The sequence below is a fragment of the Eublepharis macularius genome, chromosome 6 (assembly GCF_028583425.1).
Source record: "Eublepharis macularius isolate TG4126 chromosome 6, MPM_Emac_v1.0, whole genome shotgun sequence".
In the NCBI taxonomy this organism is placed as follows: Eukaryota; Metazoa; Chordata; class Lepidosauria; order Squamata; family Eublepharidae; genus Eublepharis; species Eublepharis macularius.
Window position 1 is genome coordinate 79,007,528 of NC_072795.1, and position 27,121 is coordinate 79,034,648.

At 41.4% G+C, this 27,121-nt stretch overlaps 1 protein-coding gene across 1 annotated transcript in view; it reads left to right on the forward strand.

Moving 5' to 3' along the window:
* The window catches only part of TRUB1 (TruB pseudouridine synthase family member 1), a 49,048-nt gene extending 32,224 nt beyond the window's left edge, over positions 1-16,824 (forward strand). The window contains exons 5-8 of the mRNA XM_054983871.1: positions 7,067-7,139; positions 8,863-9,002; positions 14,160-14,216; positions 16,363-16,824. Coding sequence (XP_054839846.1) covers positions 7,067-7,139; positions 8,863-9,002; positions 14,160-14,216; positions 16,363-16,577 — 485 coding nt within the window. The 3' untranslated portion in view covers positions 16,578-16,824. The remainder of the gene's footprint in view (positions 1-7,066; positions 7,140-8,862; positions 9,003-14,159; positions 14,217-16,362) is intronic.
* The last annotated feature ends 10,297 nt before the right edge of the window (positions 16,825-27,121 follow it).

The window sequence follows — 27,121 nt, forward strand, 5'->3', positions numbered from 1 at the left end:
CTTTGTATAGGAAGTTGCTCCGGTGGGAGCAAAAATGAGGCGGTAGAGTGACATCACTTCTAGTTGTAACTTGAAGTGACTTCATGATGCTCTAGGAATTCCCCAAGCTTTATGATTTTTACCATATTTGGGAATTCCTAGAACATTGTGATGTTGCTTGCTGCCTGTCCCATTTTTGTTCCCACTGGAGTAAAGAGCAGCAGTGTGGATCAGAAGCCATGGCCAAGAGATTGCCATAATGGCAATCTGCTAAGTCTAGTCTTATGTAAAATGGCCCTTAGAATTATATGTCAGAACAAAAAATCCATTTGGATCAGAGTGATCTAGAATGGCAAGTTGCCAAACATTTGTTAAAGAAGAATGCCTTTCAGGGACATTAAATGGAAAATAAAGAATTGTTCTAAGAAAAGGCATGGAAATCTTACTGTTAAGTCTAGAGCATACATTTCAGTTGAACTGTGTCTAGTTTTCATAATGTTAGTGACACATGGAACTAGACATGCTTCTGTTTTTTGCATTGAATCAAGACATAGAAAAGCAAGTTCATCAGGCCCACCTCTGACAGTATATGCATAAACTTGGGTATTGTCTGCTTTAGCCAGTCACTTAACAATTAAAATGTGGGAACAAATCTAAATGTCTAGTTAACATTGTAGTCCCAATAATATTAGTGTGTGAAAATGAAATCATGCCCTCAAGTCATAGCTGACTTTTGGTGAACCCTGGTGGGGTTTTCATGGCAAGAGACTAACAGAGGTGGTTTGCTGTTGCCTATCTCTGTAACCCTGGTCTTCATTGGAAGTCTCATACAATTACTAACCAAGACCAACCCTGCTTAGTTTCTGAGATCTGTACCGCTGCCTTTATTAGGAAAACATGCTGTTTTCATTAGTGTACTGCCCTCCAATCCCGATTACAGACTGCTCAGAAAAGAGTGTGCGTAGCAATAAAAAACAGTTCTGTGGGAAGGGATAGAGTGTTGAGACTGAGGATAACGCCGCCGCCGCCCCCCCCCCCGGCAACGTGTTACTTGTGTTCTCCTTGTGTTTGCCAAAGATTAGTTTGGAGTTCATGGTGGAAATGCTGGTTACCTCTGTGGCCAAGTTTGTGTTGTAGTGATCTAGTTAAGAAGCTAAAAATATGAAAAGATTTCAGAGGGATGGACATACATCTAATGAGGTGGTCTCTAGTCCATGAAAACTTTCTCATTAATAAAAATGTTAGTTTTTAAAATGCCACAGGATTTTTTTTTGAGCTAAAAATGCCAAACACTGTGTATTGTCTTTGGTGCTAATCTGGAGTACTGCAGCCGGTACAATTATCTGTATTGTGAAATAAATTAGCTTAAAAACTAGTTCATGTGTTAGTTAAAGTTCAGACATAAATACATGAATCTGGTTTATATGGAATTGGACCATTGGTCTATCTAGGACAGGGCTCTCCAGCTCTTTTCATATCACCTACTCCCTGATCCTTTTTAACTTGATGTTGGCAATTGAAACTGAGACCTTTGGCATGCAAGCAGATCTCCTACCACTGAGTCCTCTCCAAGCATAAATGTTTGGTGTAGTGGTTAGAGTAACAGACTTGAATCTGGGAGACCCAGGTTCCATAGAAGTTCACTGGGTGACTTTGGGCCAATCACATACAGGGCACGTACACATACGTTTCACAGGGCTGTTGTGAGGATAAATGGAAGAGAGAAAATGATATTAGCTGCTTTGGGTCCCGTTGGGAAAGAAAGAGGTATAATGAAGTAAAAAAAAAAGATAAAAATCCTGTTTCACTTCTTATATCAGAAGGGCAAGTCTTACAGTTCTCCTTCCATGTAACTTCTGAAGCTGATCTTAGATAAACCAAGGTTTTCTTTCTCTTCTCCATTCCAGTACATAAATATTATTCTCTTCCTGCAGCCCTGACTGATTTTATTTATACATTTATTTGGAACATTTCTGTGCCACCTTTCCACCCAAATAGGGTCCCCAATAAAATATTAAAACATTTCAATATTAAAACATTTAAAATAAATTATATATACAGTGATTCAATAGAAACAGGGAGGAGGCCAACAGCAACTATTGGGAGTATGCCAAACAAAACAAAACAAAACCACCAGCTGATGGAAGATAACCATAGAATGAGACAGATGAATCTCCCTGCCAAGGAAGTTCTAAAGTTTAGTGCCACTACTGAAAAAGCCCTTTCTCAGGTTGCCACCTGCCTAGCCTCACATGGCAAGGGCACTTGAAGCAGGGCCTCCAAAGATGACCAGAGTGGATCTGTAGTTTTGTATGAGAGAAGGTGATTCTTTAAGGTTTGCTGTCCCAACACTGTATAAAACGTTGGGGGGTCAGTATCAGCACCTTGAACTGGGCCTGAAAACAGATTGGAAGCCAGTGAAGATGGACAAGACACGAGTGATGCGGTTATTATGACTCACTCCAGTCAAGATTCTGGCTGCAGCACTTTGTACCAAGTGTATCTTCTGGACTGTCTTCAAAGGCAGCCCCATGTATATTGCATTGCAGTAATCTAATCTAGATGTAGCAAGGACATGTACCATAGTGGGAAGATATCACACATGCACACCCCAAGAAGGACTGTAGCTTGTTGAAGGCACCCCTGGCCATTGAAGGTGTATGGCACCCCTGGACACTGCTGCCACCTGTTTATCTGACAGGAGGCCCAGGTCCAGGAGGACTCCCCAAGCTGTGAACCTGTTCCTTTAGGAGAAGTGCAATCTCTTCCAGAACAGGAGATAACCCATTCGCTTGGTCAGACCTTTCCCACCACCAGTAGCACTTCCCCACCAGTAGCACCTTGTTGGGATTTAAGTTCAGCTTGTTAGCCCTCATCCATTCCAAAACTGTCTCCAGCTACCACTTCACAGTTTCACAGCCTCCTTGGGATCTGTTGGAAGTGTGAAATAGAACTGAGTGTCATCTGCATATTGTTGGCCATTCAGCCCAGATCTCCAGATGACCTCTCCCGGCAGCTTTACATAGATGTTGAAAAGCATGGACAGCAAGATGGAACCTTGTGGAACCCTGTAGGCCAGAGGCAGCACACTCTGAAATTTACCTTTGAGGTAGCACTAGAATCACTGGAGTGCAGGGCCAGGGCCTTTCAGTCTCAGTCCTGAAAGGTGGTCCAGAAGAATATCATGATAGATGGTATTGAAAGCCACAAAAAGGTCCAGGAGAATTAACAAGCTCACACCCCCTCTCCCTCTCCCAGCACATGTCATCCACTAGGGTGGCCAAGGCCATTTTAGTCCCATAACCAGGCCTGAAACCTAGTTGGAACAGATCCGAACCATCCTCTTCTTTTAGGAATCCCTGAAGTTGGTCTGACACCACTAAACAATGGTACATGTGAGATTGGATAATAATTATTCAACTCTCCTGGGTCCAAAGTAGGTTTCTTTAGGAGTGGACTCACTTCTGCTCACTTCAAGGCAGGAGCAACTGCCTCTGTCTGAGTCATTTACTCTCGGACCCGGTCTGCCAGCTCCCCTAGCAGATTTAAGTAGACAGGAAATGAAAGGATTGTGTACAAGCAGGTGATAGGTTTCAAACTTCCAAGAATCCTGTCAACATCCTCAGAGTGTATAAGCTGAAAGTTATCCCATGCAACTGGACCAATAAGTACCTTGGGGCCATCTGATCATGTCACTGCTAATGTAGAGTCCTAGTTGAATGTAAGAAATGTTATCTGCCAAGTGCTTAGCAAAATGATTACAGTTGGTTGTAGAACAGTCCAACTCTTCCTGTAGGCCTGAACCCAACAGGCCCCTGAGCACCTGGAAGAGTTCTGAAGGTCTACACTATGCAGATCCAGTGCTGGCATAGAAATGCATTTCATTGCTGCTATCACCACCGCTGCTCCTGACACAGTAGCCACTTCCTTAGATATTATATGCTGAAGTCCCCCAAAACAACTAGCCTAGGAGTCTTCAACACCACCTCCAAGACCACCTCTACCAGCTCAGCAGGGTGGGCAGTATACCAACAGTATCCCTATCCTGTCTTCCACTTAGACTCTCAAAAATGGCTTGAACTGCTGCAGCATTATCATTAATGACACTTCATTCAGACTGCTGCTGGCACAGTGGTAGCATCTGTCATCAACGTCCCAAAATATTCTGTTTGTATAAAGTGAGATATTAAAGTTGTTTCCTTCTGATACAACAGAGGAGATATGTTTTCTTTTCACGAAATAACCTCTTATCTGTATTGTGAAAGTCATCCATTCAAGAAGAGAGCTGCAAAGAAATAAAGAGCAAGGATTAAAGCATATGAAAAAGAGAGTCATGTTGAGTGTTTGTTCTTCAGCAAGAATCCATAAGGGATTTACTAGAGAGAGGCAGTGTGGACACTGAGAATGTTGAGCTTAATACCTGAAGAAACAGTTACCAGATCTTTACAACCTTTTGGTTACCATATATATGTCTAAATTGTCACTTTATTTAAGGTCCTCATTTTGGTTTAGGCACTATATGAATAGAGTATTTGGGTACTCTGTCTTTGAAACTTTATTTAAGATTGTGACCCCACCCATACACACTGCCACCCATCATAAACCTCTGTGCACAGGTTTGGGGCTTCACAGGCAGTTCAGGGTAGTCACCATTCACCTTCCTTCTATTCCCAAATTACCAGACCCAAATTCACACAGGGTCCCCACTCTCCTCTTCCCAGGGACTTCACTAGGCAGGCAGCAGATCCATATCTTATATACTAACAGCCAAGTGGCCCTGACCTGAGGATACTTAAATCTGGAGATTGGAGCCATGAACAGACAAAGGAGATCTTCCTACACATTTGAAAAATACCCCAAGAAATTAAGAGTTTCTAAGTAAGATTTGGGAGACAGAGGTTGAAATAACCACTCTGCTGTAAAAGCTCACTGGATGACTTTGATCCAGTTACACATTCTCAGCCAAACCTACCTTTCAGGGTTGTTGTGAGGATAATATGGTGACAAGAAGAATGATGTAAGCTAAGTAAGTAAAAGGCAGGGGGAGTGGCAGGGCCTTTTCCAGGGCCGTTTTGGTTTTTTTAGCGAGGATGCATTAGAGCCAGACCCAGAAGCAAACACTGGGCAACTTAATGCCACATGACTTGCACGAGTCATCCAGGCCTGGCTGTTTCTACTGTTCAAAAGTAGCAGCACCCCTCCCAAGCCAGTGTAGTGTAGTGGATAGAGTTTCTGAGCAGGATCTGGGAGACTGAGGTTCAAATCACCACTCTGCTTTAAAAACCTCACAGGGTGACTTTGATCTAGTTCTCAGCCTAACCTACTTCTCGGAGTCATGAGGATAATATGGCGCAAGAAGAATGATGGAAGGAACTTTGGTCCTTGTTATGGAGAAAGGCATTATATAAATGAATTTAATAAATATAGATGAAGATGGGCAGGGAAAAGGTGAGTTGTTTAGAGGGTTTGGAGGACAAGGATGGAGGAGGCTGCTAGGAGGAGGGAAAGAGGAAATAGTGTGAGGAAGGGGGTACAGAGAAAAGAGAAGTACCCCCTGCAAGCCCTTGCAGGTTCCCCACCATGCCTGGCTCAGCCAGCACCACTCAGCTGGGTCATAGGGGAGAGACTGCTGGTGGGGAGGGGGAAGGATGAAGACGGGGGGGGGCAGACAAGGGTGGGTGGGTGACAAGGAGAGAAGGAAGCAGGAAAAGGGGAGAGGCTATGGGGGCAGGGAAGTGAAAGAGGTCATGGTGGGGAAGGGGAAAATGAGATGCCACCACAAATTAAAACCTTTATTTACAAGATGTATAACAAAGGTGTGAATGATTCAAATACGTAAATACATAGTTGTGAAGATGTGAACTCCCAGCCCCTCAGTCTTATAACAGTGGATGCTTAAAATATGATATAATAGCTAACAACAGACAGCTATTTCTGCTGCCACCTTTCCTCAACCTAAAATCCTTCTCCTCTCACTAACTTCCCTAACAGAGTTCTACAGTCCCAAGGTGCAGCATTCTGTTAGCTTTTATTTGCTGTTCCCTAGGAGAGGAGTAGCTGAAACGCTCTGTCCATCACAAAGATGTAATCTAAAGCACTAGCCAGAAATTGGTCCTTGTTACACTTTTTGGAAGGTCAGAACAGAATTGTCTCAGAATGTTTGATCCTTTGGGCTGACTCTTGACATATGAATGAGCATTACAGACAATAGGATTTATGTTCTTGTTTTGCTGGTGGTTGACTATTCAAAAGCAACTGTTTTATGTTGGTGGTCCATCTAGTCTGAAGTAGAATGTACTTGGTTCTCCTGCATTTGGATCTTGTGTATTTCTTTGATGGAGGAGATTGGGAAATCTGATTTCATGCAAGACAAAAGAAGCACATAAACAGGAGGAACAAAACATTGATATTTCCTGCCCTCTGTCCCATCATTATTGCATCTGAAGTTGGTAACATTCTTAAACAGGTAGCTTTCCTTTACTTTTTCATGATTCTTGGGGTACTACTTTGCGTTTACGATTGGTGAATATCAAATTGCGAGATAACATTTACTCCATTATAAAACATTGTATGACTATATTGTGTTTTTATATATTATGTGAGAGGAAACCTAGAAGAAGAATTAAGACAAGAGGAAAGAGAGGGGCAGAGAAATTCACACTGTTCTGCTACTTCTTTCTTCCTAACTCATTCAGTGACTGCCTGAGTTGGGCTGGAGATGACCACTACCCTACCACTAAATGAAAATTTCCAGAAACTGTTTTGGCAGATTACTTAAATACTTGATAGTATACTATATCTTTAAGTTGTGCTAGAATATCTCCAACGGCAAAACCCAAATTTACGACAGTAAGAATCAATGGCTGATTAGCTCACCCACTATCTACTCTATTTGCATTTCCTCTCATATCTCTCCTATATTTTCATCATAGTGTGTCTAGCATAGATATTAGTGGAATTTTTCTATACAATCCAAAGGACAGCGGGTTTCATTTCTTCTATATGTGTTAAGCGCCCGGAATATATCAGCTGAAATACGAATAATCAATGCTGACTTGTGTATGTGGTTGACTTTCCCTTTTGGCAGATCAAATAACAAAAGAAGATCTTGAGAATGTTTTGCAGAAGTTCACAGGGAACATCATGCAAGTTCCTCCACTGTAAGTTGCTGCAGTACTGTATTTAACCTTGGAAAGCCTGCCTGCAAATGCTCGTTTTATTAGCAATGGAAAGTGACCTCTTAAAATACTAACAAGATGAGGCAAGCTTAAAGAGTTTATTAATTTGACAGAATAGCAACAGAATGTGACATTGATCCAAACAGCACTTGTAAATGGCTGTTTGTGCTTGTTGACGTTCAGACCTTTAGTCACCACAAAGATAATTTCTTTATTTTGACCTTGATATGTAAAACAGAATCAAATGGCACTGCAAAATGTCCATGAGGCTCATGTACACCAAAAATAGAGGGTATTATCAGGGAAGTTGACAGTGCTTGGAGGGAAGCTGGAGACTGCCAGACTAATACACTTATTTCCAAAAGTCAAGGTGTGGGGTGTGTATGGCAGAAAAATGGTGCAAATGTCATTTGGTCTTCTCACTTGGATGCCCTTCCCATTATGGAACAGTGTATGGCTAAGAGTGGAGATGGGGGACATGATAGGTGTCTTCCATCAGGGATAAAATTATTTCAGTTTTGTAAACAATCTGTTTACTAGAATCCCTAGTCTGACAATACATGTAACATTTATCAAGGAAGAGATGGGATGCCTTAACAAATAAGACATATCTGTCTTGAGTGATCTTTTTCTTAAGAGCATAAGTGCTATGCTGGGTCAGAACATCATTTTGTAAGACTTTCAGCAGAAAGCAGGTGCTGAGTGGCCAATGGCTCCCTAATAGACAGATATCTACCTTTTGCTCACCATGACCTATACTTGCCCCTGATGTAGTTGCTCAGCCATGGCAAAGAAGTTAAGCTGATTGGCTGTCAAAAGTTTCCCTCCCAGCGGACCTGGGCCTGCAATAAACCAGGATGCCAACTGTGTCCCTCCTATTCACTCCAACACGCAATCACTGGACTAACAACATCAGCCATCCCATCTCAGTTTCATGTACTTGTTCATCTTCCAGAGTTATATATGCTATCAAGTGTCAGAAATGCTTTTCTGTTCTCTACAGTGGACAAACATGTCAGTCCTGTAAAAGAATAAGTGGTCATAAATCTGACATTAAAAATCACAGCACTTAAAAAACAGTGTAAGAACATTTTAATCTTCCAAGACAGTCCACTGCTAACTTAAAAGTGGCTGTCCTCAAACCAAAAAGCGTCAAGGGCAGCTTATGACATGAGATCGCTGAACTTGGGTTCATTCACAAGTTCGGAACAATTCCCCCCCCCCCCGGGGCTGAATAGAGACATAGGATTCTAATCTTATTACAGATACTTAATTTCTGCTCTAAACAAGCTGCATGGTAAGATTGTATCTTTACATCACGACTCCCTTCTTTGTTTTACCCATCCTACCTCCTGATTGGGACATAAAGACTCAGAGATCTCTACTTCGACTTGTATCTGATGAAGAGAGCTTTGACTCTTGAAATACCCTGCTAATTTTGTTCATCTCTGAGGTGCCATTGGACTCAAATTCTGTCCTCCTACTGCAGATCAACAAAGCTACCTATCTGAAACTCTTTTATATGTATCATCTAGCATCTATATCAAGCTTTTACCTCAGCCAATGTAGATCTCAAATACATTTAGTGTATTTGGTAAAGTAAGGAAATAAAATGGACCCCTACAGTACATTAATTATTTTTAAAGCATTTCATGCTTTTGTTCTCATGAATTTTTTAATACCCACTTGCATACTTTCTGATCAGTTATTCTGCCCTGAAGAAGGATGGACAGAGGTTGTCAACGCTGGTTAAAAAAGGAGAACCTGTGGAAGAAAAGCCTGCCAGACCAGTTACAGTTTATAGTCTCACTCTGAAAAACTTCAAGCCACCTTTGTTCACTCTTGGTAAGGTCAAAAGTTTTAGATGTTGTATATCTTTGATTAGATACTTCCACTGTTTGTTTATTCTGTTTGGAGTTGTATTGAAGTATCTGATGTTCTTTTTTTCAAAAGTATACAAAATTTCATTTATTGATTTTATTTACAGAATTTATATCCCACTTTTCATCAAGGCTACTAAAGTGCCTAACAGATTTAAAACTTACATCATAAAAAAAAATCTTGAACAATTAAAACAAAAAAAAATCCACATTAAATCAATTAAAACCAAGTTAAAATACACATACAACTCAAAAATACACACACATAAAAACAATAATTAAAAACAGGATAGAAAGGAGGGATTACTGAGGGAATGCCAGACAAAACCAAAAAGAATTCACTCACTGGTGGAAGAAGGCAACAAAAGGGGACAAGTGAATCTCTTTGGGGAAATACTTCCGGAGTTTTGGTATTATGACTCAGAAGGCCCTCTCTTGGGTTGCCTTCCATCCAATCTCAGAATGCATGGGCACCCAAAACAGGGCCTCAGAAGGTGGTGACAGTGGTTGGGTAGGATCGTAAGGGAGTTGGTGGTCCTTCAGGTATGCTGGTCCCAACCCATGTAGAGCTTTAAAGACAAACACCAACATCCTGAATTATACCCAGAAACAGATTGGAGTGATATGGTCCCTGTGGCTCACTCCAGTTAACATCCTGACTACAGCATTTTGCATCAGTTGAAATTTCTGAACGCTTTTCAAGGGCAGCCCCTCATTAGAGTACATTGCAGTAATCTATGTAGGGTATGTTCCACAGTGGCAAGATCTTTTCTGTCCTGGAAAGACCACAGATGGCTACCCAGTTGAAGTTGGTAAAGGGTACTCCTGGCCACAGCTGCCATCTGTGTATGCATCAACAGCTCTGGGACCAAGAACACACCCAAACTATGGACCTGTTCCTTCAAGGAGAGAGCCACCCCATCGAGAACGGGTGACTTCTTAAGCCCCAGGTCAGACTTTCTACTCACCTGTAACACATCTTCTTGGGATTAAGCTTCAGTTTATCAGCTCACATCCATGCCAAAACCACCTCTAGGCACTGGTTCAGGGTTTCTACAGCCTCCCTGGGATCAGCCAGAAGTGTGAGGTAGAGCTGAGTGTTACCCACATATTGGTAAAAACCCAGCCCAGATCTCCAGATAACATCACCCAATTGTTTCATGTAGATGTTGAAAAGCAGAGGTGTAATGTTTTGCATGTAAGGAAGTTTGAGTATTTTATTTCTGCTAGTTTAATGTGGGGTTTTGAATATTGGTTTCTCTGTGTTTAAATGCAGGCTTCTGAGGAAAGAAGGAGGTGGGGGCTGGATAGGTGAATGGATTCTGCTCTGCTTGAATGGTAGCTGTGCCCTAGGGGTGGAGTGAAATGCAGTTTTTATGTCAGTGCTGACGGAAAGATTTTCAGTCAGCCTTTCTGTATCTTAGAGATCACTCTGTCTAAATCAGGTGAACTGTGTGGAAGCCTGAAAGGAGTTTCATTCTGGCTAAGTCAGGCAAACTGTGTGTGTGCCTGGGTCAGTTTGTGTATATCTGAGGGAGAGATAGGATCACCAAATCCAGGTTGGGAAATTTCTGGGGATTGGGGGGGGGGTTGAACCTGGAGAGGGCAGGGTTTGGGAAATGGAGGAATCTCAACAGGGTCTAATACCATAAAGTTCACCTTCCAAAGCAGCCTTTCCCCCAGGGGAACTGATCCATGTTGCGTGGAGATCAGCTGTAATTCCAGGAGATCTTCACCCCTCCCCCACCTGGAAGTTGGCAGCCCTAGAGAGAGATTATTCTATGTAGGTCAGGCAGGCTTTATGGAAAGGCCAGATGAATCTTTGCCTAGGTGGATGAGAAGTGAGTTCATTCTGTGAGTGTGCAGAAAATTATTCTTTGGGACCGAGTCTAATGAATAGCAGGTTTTGAGTCCAGTGGCACCTTAAGAGACCAATAGTAGGATATGAGTCTAGTGGCATCTTCAGAGCCAAAGCTCCCTTCTTCAGATACACTGATGAGTCTATAAATATGCCTTTAAGAAGGTCCTTTGGGAAACTGTGGCGGGTCTTGTGGTTGGAAGATCCATACTGGGACCTACTGGCTTGAGGGCCTTGCTGGCTCAGGTGCTGCTGCTGCTGGCTCAGATTCCTTTGGGGGAGCCCCCGAGGAACCTGCTTCACAAAAAGGGTCTGCCAAGGTGGAGCTTGGAAGCAGGTTGTCTTCCTCTGATCAGGACTCATCTTCCCACATGATACCAAGGCAGTCCATGCCACCCCCTTTGGTTACTGCAGCCTTCTTCTCTGTGTCGAAAACTCTGCTGCCAATAATTTTATTCCATTGCTCAGAGCAGGCCATGCAGTGCCCTGCCAGTGATGACATCATGAGTTTCCCTTCCCTTACTCTATCCAGCAGACATGGCCATGAATCGAAATACGAACCAAATTTCATGACGAATTGGGTCAATTCGCATATCATGAAAACATGTTTTGTGGGGCTGCGTTTTTCACAAAATCCATGACTTTTGGGGCCAATTTGTTCAATTTGCGAATTCTTCGTGATGCTTGACAGGCTGGTATCGATCCATTGATTCCCTAGTCAACATAGGCCTGGAATGTCTGCAGACCTTTTGTTGCTGTGGAAACTCCAATCTTAGCCCACATAACCTTGATAGGCAGCTCTCCCTGCCAACCTGAGAGATGAACAATGCAGGTCAGTGCAAGTTTACCTGGGAACTGTAGTCGCAGACTCCTTCCCCTCTCTGTTTCCCTTCTCCATTTTTAAGAATGGGATGGTGGAGTAGCAGTGGCGGCAGCCTCAGCAGCTCCTTCTGCCACTGCTCGCTGCTTGCCAGATTCAGGAACCCTTCCCTGACTCTCTACCTCCCATCCTCCTGCTGCTCTGACGTGCCTCCCCCCCCCAAGCTCCCTGGAGCAGATCCTGAGCGGATCCGCTCTGCTCGGCTTTTCCTTTTAGAACTTGGAGGTGGGGGGGGGGAGGGCATGTCAGAGCAGTGGGAGGATGGGAAGGAAAAGTCAGCAAAGAGAATCTGAAGAGAGGAAAACCCAAGCAGATCTGCTCTGCTTGACTTTTTTTCCAGCAGCAGCAGAAAACAGGAGGCCCGGAGGATGGGAGGGAAAAGTCAGCAAAGAGAGCCTGAAGAGAGCTACTTGGAGGGTGGCTGGAGGAGAGCCTGCTGAAGTCTCCCTGCGAGTTTAGCATCTCTGAGTATGAAGGGGGCTGTTGTAGGGCCCCAGGATCTGATGAATCATGAACCTAACAAATTGTTTTACAAAATGAAACAATTTTGTGAAAGTTCATGGTTCGTGTTTTGTGGAATACAACGAACCACAAAACTCAGGATTAGTTTTCTCCCGTTTCGTGCCCAACTCTACTATCCAGCACAGCACAGCCCCTTTATCCTTGTCTTTTGAAGTTTTCCACACCTTGTCCTATAACTTACAGCCGTAATTTATCACTGTATCTCTGCCTATGGCCTCCTCTCTGCTTTCCTCAGCTACTCATAGAGCTCTAACTTCTGTCATACAGACAGCCAGTGTGGTATGGTGGTGGTTAGGGAGCTGGAGTAGGACATGAAAACTCGCTGGGTGACCTTGGTCCAGTCAAACACTCTCAACCTAACATATCTCACAGGATTGTTGTGAGGATAAAATGGAGAAGAGGAGAACAATGTACGCTGCTTTGGGTTCCCATTGAGGAGAAAGGTGTGGCATAAATGAAATATAAACAAAATAAATACATAAAATCATGGCAGTGCCTTGTTTCTCTTTCTGACACCTGTGTCTAGGACTTCTTTCAGGAACATTGGTGCTAGCTCTCAGTTCCTTGCTCAAAACCCACCTCTTTTCTTTATCCCCTTAATCTTGATTCTCAATTGCAAGCGAGTTTTAAGTATGGAGCTGAACTGCCCCCCCAATCAATTACCCCCCAAATTAGGGAGATATGAAACATCTTATGCAGTTTGGGAATTCTCAGGATTCTCATCACAGCTATTATTTTAGCATGATAAGTCAGTACTTCACTTCTTTGGTCGAATTTTGTAGGACTTTATTTAGGTATCAGCAGCACTGGAACTTGTCTTTAATGCTAGAACTTATCCTTGGAACTTATGAAAGAATTAGCATCCCATTAAGCATGAATTTAGGTTTTAGAACAAATTTCATCTAAACCTTACTAGTTCTCCAATATCACATCGGTCCTATGTTTCATGGAGTTACAGCAGACAGAAATGACTTATCTATGGATCCCCTTTCCTGTTACTCAGACAGCACTAATACTCGTAAGGAGTAATTTGGGTGAAATCCGTTAGGCACCTCAAGTTCAGTTTCAGAGAAAAGTGGGCTAAAAATGCTATAAAAAAGTAAGTGTCTCCAGTAATAAGAGCTTCTTATATAGTATGACAGAAGGGCAGCATTACCCAAGCTGATAAACCATTGACTCCTATTTCATGGAGTGGTTGGGTGAGTGACTGACAGCATAACTATAAAGCATGGCATGCATTTTTAAGGAGTGTTGTATTGAAATAAGGACAGCAATTGGGGGTGGAGACTTTCTCTTGCAGTCCCTTTAGTGTATTTTTGCATTACATGCAATCTGGATTTTAGTGTGCTGTGCAATTTCTTTAATGTGTTGGATAATTTGCAGCCAGTCACCAGGAGTGTGGCAGAGAATTAGAGGTGGTTTTATTGGCTGCAGTTGTGCACAGTCTTTAAAATGCACTCAGTACTTTAAGATATTCATAATATTCATAGTTGTTGTTTTTTTCCTAACACTTTTAAATAACCTTTTATTATCAGCAGTAGATAGATCTTGACCTTCTGTGGCATCGTTTTGAAATGAGATGGCCTGAAGTACTTATTGAAATCCTTATTGAAGCTAGTGTTTAATTTATAAGATGAACCATTGTTGACTTGGTGCCTCCCCCCCAACCCATTTGCTCTCCTCTCTCCACTGGTTTCACAATCTCACCCACACATATGTTGCGGAATGAATAATTTATAATATAACCTATAAATATTTTAATCGTTCTATTGTTTGCTTAGTGCATTTCGACATTTCTATGTAAAGTAGATTTTTTTTTGTACTGGGCTGGCAAATTTACCATGTTGGTGTTAACATTCCAGATGTTGAATGTGGCGGTGGCTTTTATGTCAGAAGCTTGGTCAACGACATTGGCAGAGGTAGGCACAGACAAAGCACAATGGCTCAGGGAGCCACAATCTCTGTTTAATAGAGGGCCATTTTTGCTTTCGGTATCTCTGGCTGCCGGATGCATGCACTAAGGTGGCTGTGTGTTTTCTGCTGAGGATTTGCTTTCTGTATCACAGGAGGCATTTGGGTAAATGAATATAAAAGATTCTAGTGGGAATAACAATAAAATGGAAATAAGGAACAGAATTGGTGTTGTGGGGGGGTAAGATTTTCATTCTGTGAGGTAAACTTACTAGAAATTTAATTCAGAACACAAGCTGAGTACATGAAGCAAGACAGGGTGCCCTTTAAGGATTATAATAAGCAACAGTTTAAAATCAGGATGCTCAGAACTTATTCTTGAATATGAAGTAACCATCCCATTCAGGATTCCCTCCATTGTATGTTCAAATACTCATCTTTTCCTTTGTTTTGAATTGTGATCTAATTGGAGTATTTGCAAATGGCTGCACTTCACTGGGAATGACCTGATTATCGATTGGTAGGCCGTTTTTAAAAACTAAACTAATTATTTTGCAAAGTCCAACAGGGTGACCAATAACTGTACGCTGAGCATAGCTGTTAATGTTAGACCGTCTTCCTTTCGCCTTTCCCTAACAATAACTGTGAAGCTCAAGTCATAGGATCAGCCTGTGATGGACTATCAAGACAAATTATGTAGCCCAGTCCTTGCCAGTGGACTCCAGCCACTTAATACTACTGCATTCCTGTCTGTTGGTTTTTGTTTTTCTAAGTTACAAAATACATTAAGCAGTTCTTGTGACAGGATCAAAACTGCACTCTCCCGCTGCTGCTTACCTGTTTTCAAAGTTCCTGGTAGTTGCCATAGCTGGAGAGGCACAATAAGCAGTCTGGCTGCTATGCAGGCTTCTTTTTGTCATAGCTGAGAAGAGAAAACACATACCAAAGCAAGCAATACCTGAGAGTGCCCCACTGAAGGACTTGCACTTCCTGGTAGCCTGATTTATATAGCACTGGGATGATGTAAGAACTGTCTGCCTCTGATATTGACCCAAGTTGCTGTAGTTGTCTATGTGGAGGGAAACCCTGCAGATCACCTGACTGATACAATTCTTTTCACTGTAATGCTTTTCTCCCTCTCTAGGGAGCACCTGTGATACTCGTCTTTGAAAACACTATCGCTAGTTGTCTCATCTGCTTTTAAAGATGTTACCAAAGTGGTACAGGATTGGTCTATTGAATTGTGGTTCTCACACCATTCTGAAAGTACAATTTAATCATGCTGTTAAATTCTCTATAGAGAGAATAGTTGTGTTCTCTAAAGAGAGGTAGTAGTAACAATAGGAGAAGTGCAGTCAAGAAAGTTAAGGGTAGATGACCAAAACGGGATGTCACTCTTTTATATACATGAGGCTTTAAAAAAAAAAGCATTGCGATGACTATAGTCAGGAGGGTTCAGTTCTACCTGAAAACCAGAAATCTTGAACTATGCATTTGAAATAAGGGCCAAATGACCATTATGCATTGTTGCGTGTAACTCTCTCCTGATTTTTAACTTTGAAACAAAAAACAGGTGCAGAAGGCTGCAATTGGATGGGTGCTTAACACTATTTCTGTTGGATTTTTCTGGTCAAAATCACCCCCCTGCTGCTGTTCTCCCCTCCAGAGAGGAAAAGATACAGTTCCCCTTAAATCTCCCCTACCTCAGGCCAGAAAAAAGCAGCTCCAGAAGGAGATTTGGTGGTCAGAAAATATGCCTGGGGGAAAGAGTTGATCAGCCCCAGGCTCTGTCAGTCCTCTGCTCTGATTGTGATCTCCTGCATTGTTTTAATTGTAAAAAGTCTTGATAGCATAGCCTTAAATTAGTAATCATATCAGAAAAGGTTTGTGCATAAATTTTATCTGGATACTGTGTGTGTTTGCTGACTTTCACATTTTAAAAGGGTCATAGTGTATTTGTGTAAAGTGATGCCATCTACTTGGTATTCTGTATTAGTGAAAATGTAACTGAAGTGGTTTTAAAATAGAATGTTCTAGCTTAGCATAATATGTTTTATTCCCTTGGGATGCTGACTCAAGTTCAGTGAAATCTTATATACGATTTCCATGTTTGATTTTGCTTCTTCTTCTCCTCGTCCCTCACCCATACTGTAGAGCTCTCCTCCTGTGCCTCCGTTCAGGAGCTGACCCGAACAAAACAGGGACCGTTTACCTTGGAAGAACATGCTCTTTATGAAGACAAATGGACAATTGATGAAATTGCCCGGTCCCTGGAGCACTGCATGCCTCTTCTCTCTGTAGAACTATCTCATAAAAAATTAAAGACGGAGCTGTCTGAAGAACACACCGTGAGCTGTGAAGATAAGTGATAACTCAGGTCAAGGAAAAAGACTGAATGACTGAGATGTTTTAAGATTGCAGTGGGATTGTCTTGTCTCCCCCTGTAAATTTACAGTCCTGTATGTGGAGGATGACAAATGACAAAGCATTGAAAATGATAGCTTTTCTATCTTTTTTGTTCATGCTGAAACAAACACAAAAAGATGTCCAGCATTTTAAAAATTTCCTCTTGTGTGTCTAGGTTGCATTGTAAATGTATTTGTCAGGGAAGCTAGACTGTTTGCTGTACCCTCAAAAAGAGCTTACGGAACACTCCCCCCCCCCTTTTAATTTCTTGTTTACTGGAAGTCATTTTTGAGCTTTGCTGAATGGTTCCAGACATTGTAATTGATAACCAAATTTTATTTATAACTGTGTTATGATTGATTTCATATATTGGAATGTTGTATGAATATAATTTCATACAGCAGTACATAAGGATCAGACACACTGTTCACTTTCTTTTTTCCCCTCTCCACCCCCAATTTTCTTGAAGAAAAAATGATTTTGCTCCTAGTTTGCTCAGGGGAATTCCTTAGTGGATAGTCTGGACAAGATTCCCTTATTCAGTTTGAGATCACTACAGTAAGTGTCTCTTTTAAAATACATTGACTTGGAAATGTATTTTCCCCATGTATTTTAAAGAGATAACTGGCAGTTACTGCTGTGCATTTTGTTGCATGAGAGGATCACTTGAATACGCAAACACAAGCAAATATACCTTCTCACAACATGCAATTAATTTAGGGAATTCATACTCCAAAATTTTGAGATGCCCACTACCATAGTGGTGAGCAACAGGGCAGTTCTATTGGTTGTTGTGGTAAAATAGGATGTTCCATTTTCCTCAGGTGAGGAAAGGTTTGAGGTTGCAAATCCCCAGTCCTTTCCCCCCATCTAAGAAAAAAATTCCAACCAACTGCTTTTCTAATTCTTCATGTCTGTCTCACAGCAAAGAAGGATGATGAAAGCGCTTTAATTCTCAAAGCCAGGACTGAAGATAGACTGAAATGTGTGTAGATAATCTGTAGAGAGGCAGCCACCACTTTGCAGACCTAACCCTCCGCTCCCTAGATGTTGCATTCAATATAAAAATCAGAGCAGATGGGAATTATTTTTATCGGGAAAGAGCTTTGCAAACATGTTAGTGAGCACTCAAGAGTTCCAATGAGCTATGTAACATCATGCTGTTGAAACCCTCTGATGAGTAGTATTCTAACTTTTCTGAACAACTGATTTTAAGAGATTTTGAGAGCCTTCCTTGTAAACTAGTATTTCTTCTCACACTTCTCTCTTGCCACAATATACTTGTGAGGATGGAGTGAGGCTAGGAGTCATCTGAAGGACTTTGTTCCCCCCTCCCCCATTGCCCTCAGGTACTGCTTTAAATCACAGAGCTTGCTGGGGCATGCCCCTAAGTGGTGGTGGGGATGATCCTGAAGAGCTATCCCCATGAGCAACAGGTTTAACCTTCTTTGTTCTGATGCACCTGCTCCCTCCTCACAAAACATCCCTCTAACTCAGTCTGATATCTGAGATATAATCTGATATCTAACCCTTGTCAGCTTCTTATATTTTCACCATATTAATATGATTTACCTGCATTAATATTTTTGCTTTGTAGAAAAAAGAATGTGATGAATGTAATCAATTGTACTGTCGTAGTAAGCAAAATATGACATTTGACCACAAATGATAGTTACATACATTTTCCTATGTAGAATAATATCTCTGTAGGAAAACCATTGTTTGTTAAGTGGTTCCTAGAAGAACCAATTTCAGTACTTAATTTGAGGCAAGGGTTTGACCTATATTTTGGAAATCAAGACCTGGCCCTAGAAACAGTATCTTCCATGTTATGACATGGTATTGGTTGGTATTTTTTCTTCAGTGGCTATTGAGACAGCAAATCATGTCCTGCTTGGTACTAGAGGAAGTGTCTTAGAACCTTAGGGATGATTAGAAGGGAGAAATTGAGAAGAAGAGGGTGGTCAAAGGCTGGAATGTAACTTTCATACGTAAAGGTAGTGTACTTTGGAATGCCACTTGTTGGAGGCATCTGTACCTTTTGTAAAATGCTTGTTGGTCTCTTAAAAACATCTGGTTGGCCACTGTAAAAATAGAATGCTGGACTAGATGGGTGCTAATGTCTTAGTTCACTTAGGGCAACCAAAAACCTTGAGTCGGCCTTGAATGTGTCACTATACCCAGTGGGGTACAAAGTAATTTGATCTTGCAGCCTTTTAGGCTAATTCTATCAATCTCTCCCTATAAAGATAATTTCAGTTTCTGGGGTATAAAAAGCATAGCCAATCCAACATTTAAGGTATCTTCTAAGAATGTCGTTGAACAAAATAGTTTTAAATGAAATTGATTAACTCCCAGGTACGTATGTTAACCTTTAAAAGCTCAATGCTAATTTATTGGAATAAAAGAAAATGGTATTAATATGGACTAATTCCATCAAGGGTATTTATTAGTATTTTGAAACGGCTTCTGGCAGTTCTCAAAGAAAAAAAATATGGCATTATGTTCTGAAAACTCTGGTATCAAATTATTTGAGCAAGAACCTGCAGGCCTCTGAGAAGATCTGATTAACTAAGAGGAACCCATTGTTAACTCAGAGTCCATATATTGCCTTAAATTTATTGAGTTTTTTAACTTGAAACAGACAGAAAAGGAGATGATTCCAAACACCCACACAGTATTCCTGACATCTTTCAAAAGTCTGTTTTGGGTCCTGTTTCAGCAAGCTATTCAGGAATAGAGGTGGGCACGAACAGGAAAAAACCTGAACACGTTGTTCGTTGCCATCCACAAACAGGGATTCATGAACGTCGACGGACATGACATGTTCACAAACATGTTCGTAGTTGGAGGTTCGTGGGAGCCAGAATGGCCCCCTTGGGACTTAGCTGAACTTGAGCCAGGGAAAGGAGAGTCCATGGGTATCCCCCTTTTATGTCATTTTCTCTTCACTGTGGCAAAAACTGGACTGTCTGCTGGAAGCTACTTAGGGGGGTGACAAACTGACCTTCCCAATGTCCAATACCCACCAAATTTGCAGGGGACATAGTCCTCACTGAAGACTCCCCAAGTTTCAGAGAGATTGCATCCTGGGAAAGGCATGATCCATGGGTCTCTCCCTTCTTGTCATGTTCTCTTCACAGTGGCAAAAACTGGACTGTCTGCTGGAAGCTACTTTGAGGGGTTACAAACTGACCTTCCCAATGTCCAATACTCACCAAATTTGCAGGGGACATAGTCCTCACTGTCCTCTGAAGGCCCCCAGAGAGATTTCACCCCGGGAAAGAGAGATTGCACCCCGGGAAAGGCATGATACCATGGGTCTCCCCCTTTCATGTCATTTTCTGTTTACAGTGGCAAAAATGGGACTCTTTGCTGGAAGCTACTTTGAGGGGTTACAAGCCAGAAAGAAAGCCAGAAGAAGTTCAGACAGAGTTCAGACAGTTCATGCCTATGTTGCCAGGGGAATTGATTGAAAGGTGGCAGACTGTCTGGCTTTATGAACGGCTGATGAATGCCACAAATAGGGTTTGGAATGAACACATGTTCGCTGGGAAATGAGGCCTCGCGAATAGCTTGCTCGTGAACAGCGGATTGGGCTGTTTGTGGCTTTTTTTTTGTTCATAGTGCTGTTCGTGCCCACCTCTAGTACTTGACTGAGGATAATTATGTTTGCAAGGCCTTTTGACCTACATACACAGAGTAAATACCTTCAGTATGTTTCCTCAGTATGGACATGGTGCAGAAGAGATGTTCTTGCATGTAACCATGAGCAATAAGTATTTTATGGATGTAGTTCCTTCTGTTCTTATGAGGTAGAAAAGGGTAATAAACTTTTTATGTGCTACTACTTCAGCTGTAGCATGTGAAGTGGCGAGTACATTTTCCATCTATACAGTTACCTGTAATATGACACATGCATAAAATCTAGTGCTGCAGTGAAAGAATAAACGTATATTTTTCTAGAGAGAGATTCATGCTATGTACTTCAGAGAATGCTAATTATCTGTCAGAAGTTACCTAAGGAAGGGATTCTTGCTTGATACCTGGGCATAAGAATGTGCCATCAAATTGCAGCAGATTTATGGAGATGCCAGCAAGTGGTTTCAATGCAAGCGAGAAGCAGAGGTGTTTTGCCATTGCCTTCCTCTGCAGAAGATTCCTTGGTGGCCTCCCATCCAAGAACTGACCCTCCTTGGCTATCGAGGTCTGACGCGATCAGGCTACACCACCCTACCTTCCCTCCCCTAAACCTGCACGCCACACTAAGACATGCCATGCAGTCACACTTCTCCTGATAATCCAAATGTTCTGAACGTTCTGCAGGATATGGGTTGGATCCAAGCAGCTTTTCTGCTGTTGAAAAGAGAATGTTGGAAAATGCTCCAGGCTATGCTGGAGATCACCAGCATAGCCTGTTCATAATATTATCCAAAACCAGAATTGTACATGGATTCAAAGAAGGGTTTGGAAGTTGTGGACATAAATTCTGGGAAACCATTAATCATGTGTCATTACATTAGTAGTCTGCTTTCTACCTCTTAAGATCCTACTATTAATGCACACTTAAGAGATTACTGATACTAGCTGCATCAGTAACCTTAATATGAAATTGCATTTTAGTTGCTGTTGTCACTGTAGACCATTTCACTTTTTTAAAAAAGTAATTTGCGTTATAGTTTAAAGAAGGTTAAATTGAGGCCCACATCAAATAAGTAATTTGAATGACTAAATGAGGTGCCTTTGTCATGTGCAATGTTCAGTGGCTTTATGCAGCGTTTAGTATGGTGTCTGCTGTAGATAAATAAAATCGTTTTATTTCTTGTTTGTCTTTCATTTTTGAGAATCGTGCATGCTGCTTAAAAACATTTTAAAACATACTGGATATACACTGCAGGATGCAACCTGTGGCATATGCAACTATCAAAAAACATGTAGCTTTTCTGCATGAGGTAGACCCTAGACTCTCGGTTCAAGAAACTCGAATGTAACTTGGATTATTACAATCTCTCTTGTTGGCCTAATCTCACTGTTGTACCTCATGTTTGTGAATTGATTAGTTCATATGATTTCCCCCACTTTGTGGACTTTTTCAGTTGATATAACTATTTGCGCTTAGAAAACAGTTCATGTGACCAAGCACATAATGAACAGTGTACAAAAGGATGCACCATTGATCACTGTTTTGTAACCTGAGTTTACAGTGGAACAGTCAGACAATTAACTATTTCACTGCAGGAAGACAGAAAAAGCACTGCCCACCCAGCATTTTTAAAAATATCCATGAAAGCTATGACAGGTTTCCCATGCAGTTGGCATGCTTCCTTGATTAAAAGGCATTCTTGGTTGCCCCCTGTGAACAGATGCTTTCCAGACACTGTTCTTAATGGTGTATCCAGTATGCAGCATGATTTACAGGGGGTTCTGTCTGTCTGAAATTGGAGGCCTATCTGAATGCAAAGGTTACAGCAGAGCATACCATTAGCATGCGGAAGGATTTCGATTGATGAAGATCTGGAAGTGTGAGAGCTTCTGTATTTTTTATAGTGATGTTCTTGTACTCTCATTTTAAGCAGGATGCAGGATTGCAGTCATAATTTTGTTGTTATTTTATAAACCATACCAATTTAAAAGCTTTGTATATACAGATTTATGATTAATAAAGGCTGAAAGTAAAAAGAATAAAAGGTTCTACACAGCTTTGCCTTTTCTATAACAACACACTAGGTCTTTGGAAACATATTCTTTATCTGAAATTCTGTTTGAATCTGCTCCTTCCCTTTCTTTTTTTCCCCTGCCAAACCTCTGGAGTACTTACATGTCAATGAACTGCCACTCAGAGACAGAAACTCAGGAAAGAGATGCATGACTGTAGCTATAGATAGGTTTTAAGTACAATCTCTGGAAAATCAAGTGTCGTTATTTAACAAATAACTCATTCACACATGCCTATTTAAATGCACCTTTAAAAGGAAATGTAAGTTTGTGTTATATTGATATGGGGTATGTAAAGGGATCATGTTCTGAATCATTGTAAGAGTGATTGAATTCACTTTTATATAGAGTTCAGTTTAAAGGTTGGTTCCTAATGGTCTTTAGATGGATACAAACAAACTTCCTACAGCCTATGTTCATCTTGATAAAATAGCAGACTTTTAAAGAAAATGCTGAACTATGTTCCCTTAATAATTAACTGAGGAAAACAAAGAAGTTTTTCTTGAATTTCCAAAGTGTTGTGGGATATTGTGTTTTGTCATCCTTGCAAATTCTGCACAATGTCACTTATTGCAGAGCATTCTGGAATAATTTTTGATCTGGTGCTCTCAAAGTCTTAAAGTCCTTAAAATTCACTTTATAACTTCAGTTCTAATCCAGTAATAAAGAGCTATTACAAAGAAATGCTAGACAAGACCCCATTAGTTTTTCTGCTTAAGTCTCCAGAAATACCTTTCTAGCCTCTGTTTTATCTTGGCAAGTTGTTTGTCAGAGTTATGTTAATTCATTCTTGGATGGCAGCACTGCTGCTTGGATGGCAGCGGTGAATCTCTGGAAGATGAGATTTCTCTTGCCTGTATAGGCAACATGTGTGGAAATGAGAGAATCTATATCAGAAGGTAAGGACGTAAGCACAGTGTGTTTGGGATAAAATAGTTTCTGTTCCTCTGGTTCCTCTGCTACAGTAAAAACCCTTACCTAGGGAGACTTGAATTTTGCTCTTTAGAAGTGTCCAGATCTAAAGATTCTGGTCCTGTTGCAATGCTATGTCTCAGTACCTTTCTGTTTTGCAGTCACTATTTCAGTCAGAATTTCAGAAAATAATTTAAAACTCCAGTAACTTCTGAGGCTGCTTTTGTTTGCTAAGTAGCAGATACATTAGCATCTTAAACCTGGCAAATATGACTAGACTTATCCACCTGTATACAGGACTTATCTACTCTGTATACAATGAATCCCAAATCCCTACTAATTATGGACAGTTGGTGGAGATTTAAAACCCTTACAGAAGTAGGAGTCCAAATGGTCCGGAGAATTTCCAACCTGCTATATGACTCACATGTGTGCTGATAATTTTGTGAATACCTGGAATCAGACCCAGTTGCTCCTAATTGCACTCACTTGCAAGCTAGATTACATCTAGCTCCTTGGCTTCATTTGAAGAAAATGAAGTTAAGACGATGAGCAAAGGAAGTGTACTTTTCCTATAAACATTGCAACAAAGCTCTGAGTAGTAAGGAGCTTTGATGGACTGCATGTTTTAGAGAATCCTGAAAGGGCTGGTTACACACACATTTGCAGGACTAAAAACTATTAAGAGTTAATGCCCCTCACAATCAAAATGTGAGTGGCAGGCTGCTCTAGGACTTCTGATTGGTTATCTGAGCTGAGAAAGGAGGGTTTTGAGTCCTGGCAGAGAGATTTCCGTGTGTGAAGGAGTTGAGAGATAGAGTCTTCAGGGAAAACAGTTTTCAACACCAGCAGGAGAACTGGGAAAGAGGTTACCAATAGAGATGGGCACGAACAGCAATACAAACAAAAAAAGCCACAAACAGCCCAATCTGCTGTTTGCAAACAAGCTGTTCGTAAGGCCCCATTCTAAATGAACAGGTGGTCGTTATTGGTACCTTTCCTGCTGCCTGCTCAGGTAAGGTTTCTGGGAGTGGTGCGGTAGGGATCTACCCCTTTAAGTTCCAGGGCTGCTGCCAGGCTCTGGGGCCAAGCTATTATTTATTATTGGTACCTTTCCTGGTCAGGTTTCTAGGAGTGGTGCAGTAGGGATCTTGACTTGGATGATGGCTGGAGGAGAGCTTGCTGGCCCCCATGAACAGCCAACCACGAACATGTTCGTGAACAGGGCCATGTTCATAGTTGTTTGTGAGCCCTGTTCGTGGATGTCAACGAACATCATGCTCGAGTTTTTTTCTGTTTGTGCCCATCTCTAATTACCAGCCTTTCTAATTCCAAAAGTGAAGGAGAATCCTAAAGAGGAAGTATACTTAAGTGCTTGGGGAAGAAACAAGGCCTAACAACAAAGCCTTAAATAACAGTGAAATGCCTAAAAACTGAAGTCTGTGCATGTTCTGAATGTTACCTCAGTAATCTAGATATATATACATTGAATTTTACCTCAAAAAGTTTCAATTCCTGATTTTACCTAATCTCTCCCCACTTACCTGGAGACCTTTTAAACCTACCACTTGCCTGCTTGATCCATTTCCATCCTGGCTAATAAAACCAGACTGAAGAACATTGGAAGAGGTAAAAACATTGAATGTTTTTTACCCCTTTAATAGAAGGCAGGGCTTTTTTTGAGGGGGAACACTCTGGAACGCTGTTCCAGCAGCTCTAGAATCTGCCCATGTGATTCCTTCCTTCTTTGGCCCTGCAAGCTCTGCAGAGGAGGTTAAGCTGCTTTGAGTTCATTCTGCTTTTTTTCCATTCCTCTGTCAGTGAGTGAAAGAGAGAGCAAGCAGAGCTGCTGGGGCCAGCTCTTCAGAGGAGGCTAAGCTGCTTTGAGTTCATTCTGCTTTCATTTCATTCAGGGGTTTCTGTGTATGTGTGTACTGCTTTGAGTTCATTCTGTTTTATTTTCATTGGGGGAGTGGGTGGGTGGGTGGCACTGTGTGTGTATGTTTGCTGCTTTTGAGTTCATTCTGCTTTCTTTTCAGGGGTGGGGCTGTGTGTGTGCTGCTTTGAGTTCATTCTGATTTCTGATTTCATGGGGTGGGCATGCTGTGCATGTGTGTGTGTGTGTTGCTTTCATTCTTTTGTTGACTGAAGTTGACATTGTTATGGTTCCCACAGCTTTTGAATGCAGATTGGTTCTGTGTTAGTTAAAATATCAGTTATGGTTATTCCAGTTTTATGCTAGGAATGGATAGCTGTGTCCAAGTCACAGAAGGCTTTCATCAATATATTAATCAGCATATAGATGTTCTTATGTCTTAATAGCTGTAACTCAAATGGTTCTCCCCACCCTCAATTGATTAACATCACTGAAATTGCAGTGGACATATGGGTGTTAAGGAAGTTTTTATTAATATTGTTTGTCTGGGACATTGGAATATTTATGAGCATTTCACAATGTCACAACAGGATAGCCATTGGTAAGGCAGAGTTGGCAGGCAACAAAAAAAAAGCCATTTTAAACTATGTATAAATCTAATGCAGCTAAAGTTGAGTATCTGCTTGAATTGAATTGCACAAGTAAAGCAAAACCGTCCCTGAAAATTTGAAAATTCAATATTCATTAGATTAGGACTTTCAGACTCTGTGGAATTTTGAGAAAGAATTTTGGAATTTTTTTTTCTACGCTGACAGAGGGAATCTGTTAGAATTTAGATTTCTGAGATGGGTTTTGGATTTTTAGAGGCTCCTTCCTTCTTGCATATTTTAAAATATGATTCCAAAGAAATGAAATGTTTGGGAAAGGGAATGGAAGATTTCACTTTTTGTAGAGGATATAGAAAAGAAACAAACCCTTTCTCATAATAGTGTAATTTCCCAAGCTTACTAGCATTTATCTTGTCGTAATGCATTGTGCTGGGTTCCGGGAAGTGGTATCACTTCCAGGAGTGACGGCACTTCTGGAAGTGACGTCATCACACATTTCTAGCAGTGCCTGCGCTTCGTGCGCTCATATGTGATAATAGAGAGTTCTACCACCACTTTTCCCAGAAAAAAGCCCTGATAGAAGGTACCTTGCCACTAGCCTTGAAATAGACAGTGTTGAAGCCCCTCTTGGGAAAAGCCATATTTGGATAGAACACACTTGAAAATTTGTAATCAGTATAAAATCCGAATTTTCTGAGTAAGGTTTCAGAAAAGACATTTCTGAATGAAAAAGTTAAGATCATTTTCAAGTGGCTTCCAGCCTGCTTATGATTCTGGAAATGGCAGTGGTCTACTGACAGGAGAGTACATCCCTGTTCGTTGTTTCAGATTTTAAGTGATTTTTGGTACTTTCAGCCAGGGCTTCACGCACATTCCCACACACTCAAATCATTTGGTTTGCAGTTCTGGGGGTGCTCCTGGATTTTTCTGTATTTTTTGATGGGAGTAGTAAGGAGTTCCTTTTACCAGCTTAGGTTACTTTGTCATTTGTGATTGCTCTTAGAGAATGCTGACCTAGCCACTGTTGTACATACCATGGTAGCATCCAGGGAACTGTAACTACATTCTTTAAAGACTGTCCAGCTGGGTTCAGATCGCAGCAAGTGGAATTTTAACTGGTGCTTGTCCTAATGCTTGTCAGGTGCATTTTAGGCCAACTGAATACCAAGTTGGGTGGGTTTCTGTAAAGTTCTAGGCTTAATTCAAAATGCCTTCCTGTGCTTTGGGATCAATCGACAGGGCCTTGTAGTGGGACCCTGCCGTATCGCAGCTTCGTCATCTGTGCAAGGGCCTTTTTTGGCAGCTGCACCTGCACTGTGAAACTCTTTCCCCTCAGGAACTTGGTTTGGCCCCTTTGCTACACGCCTTCCAGCATCATCTAAAGAGTTATGTACTC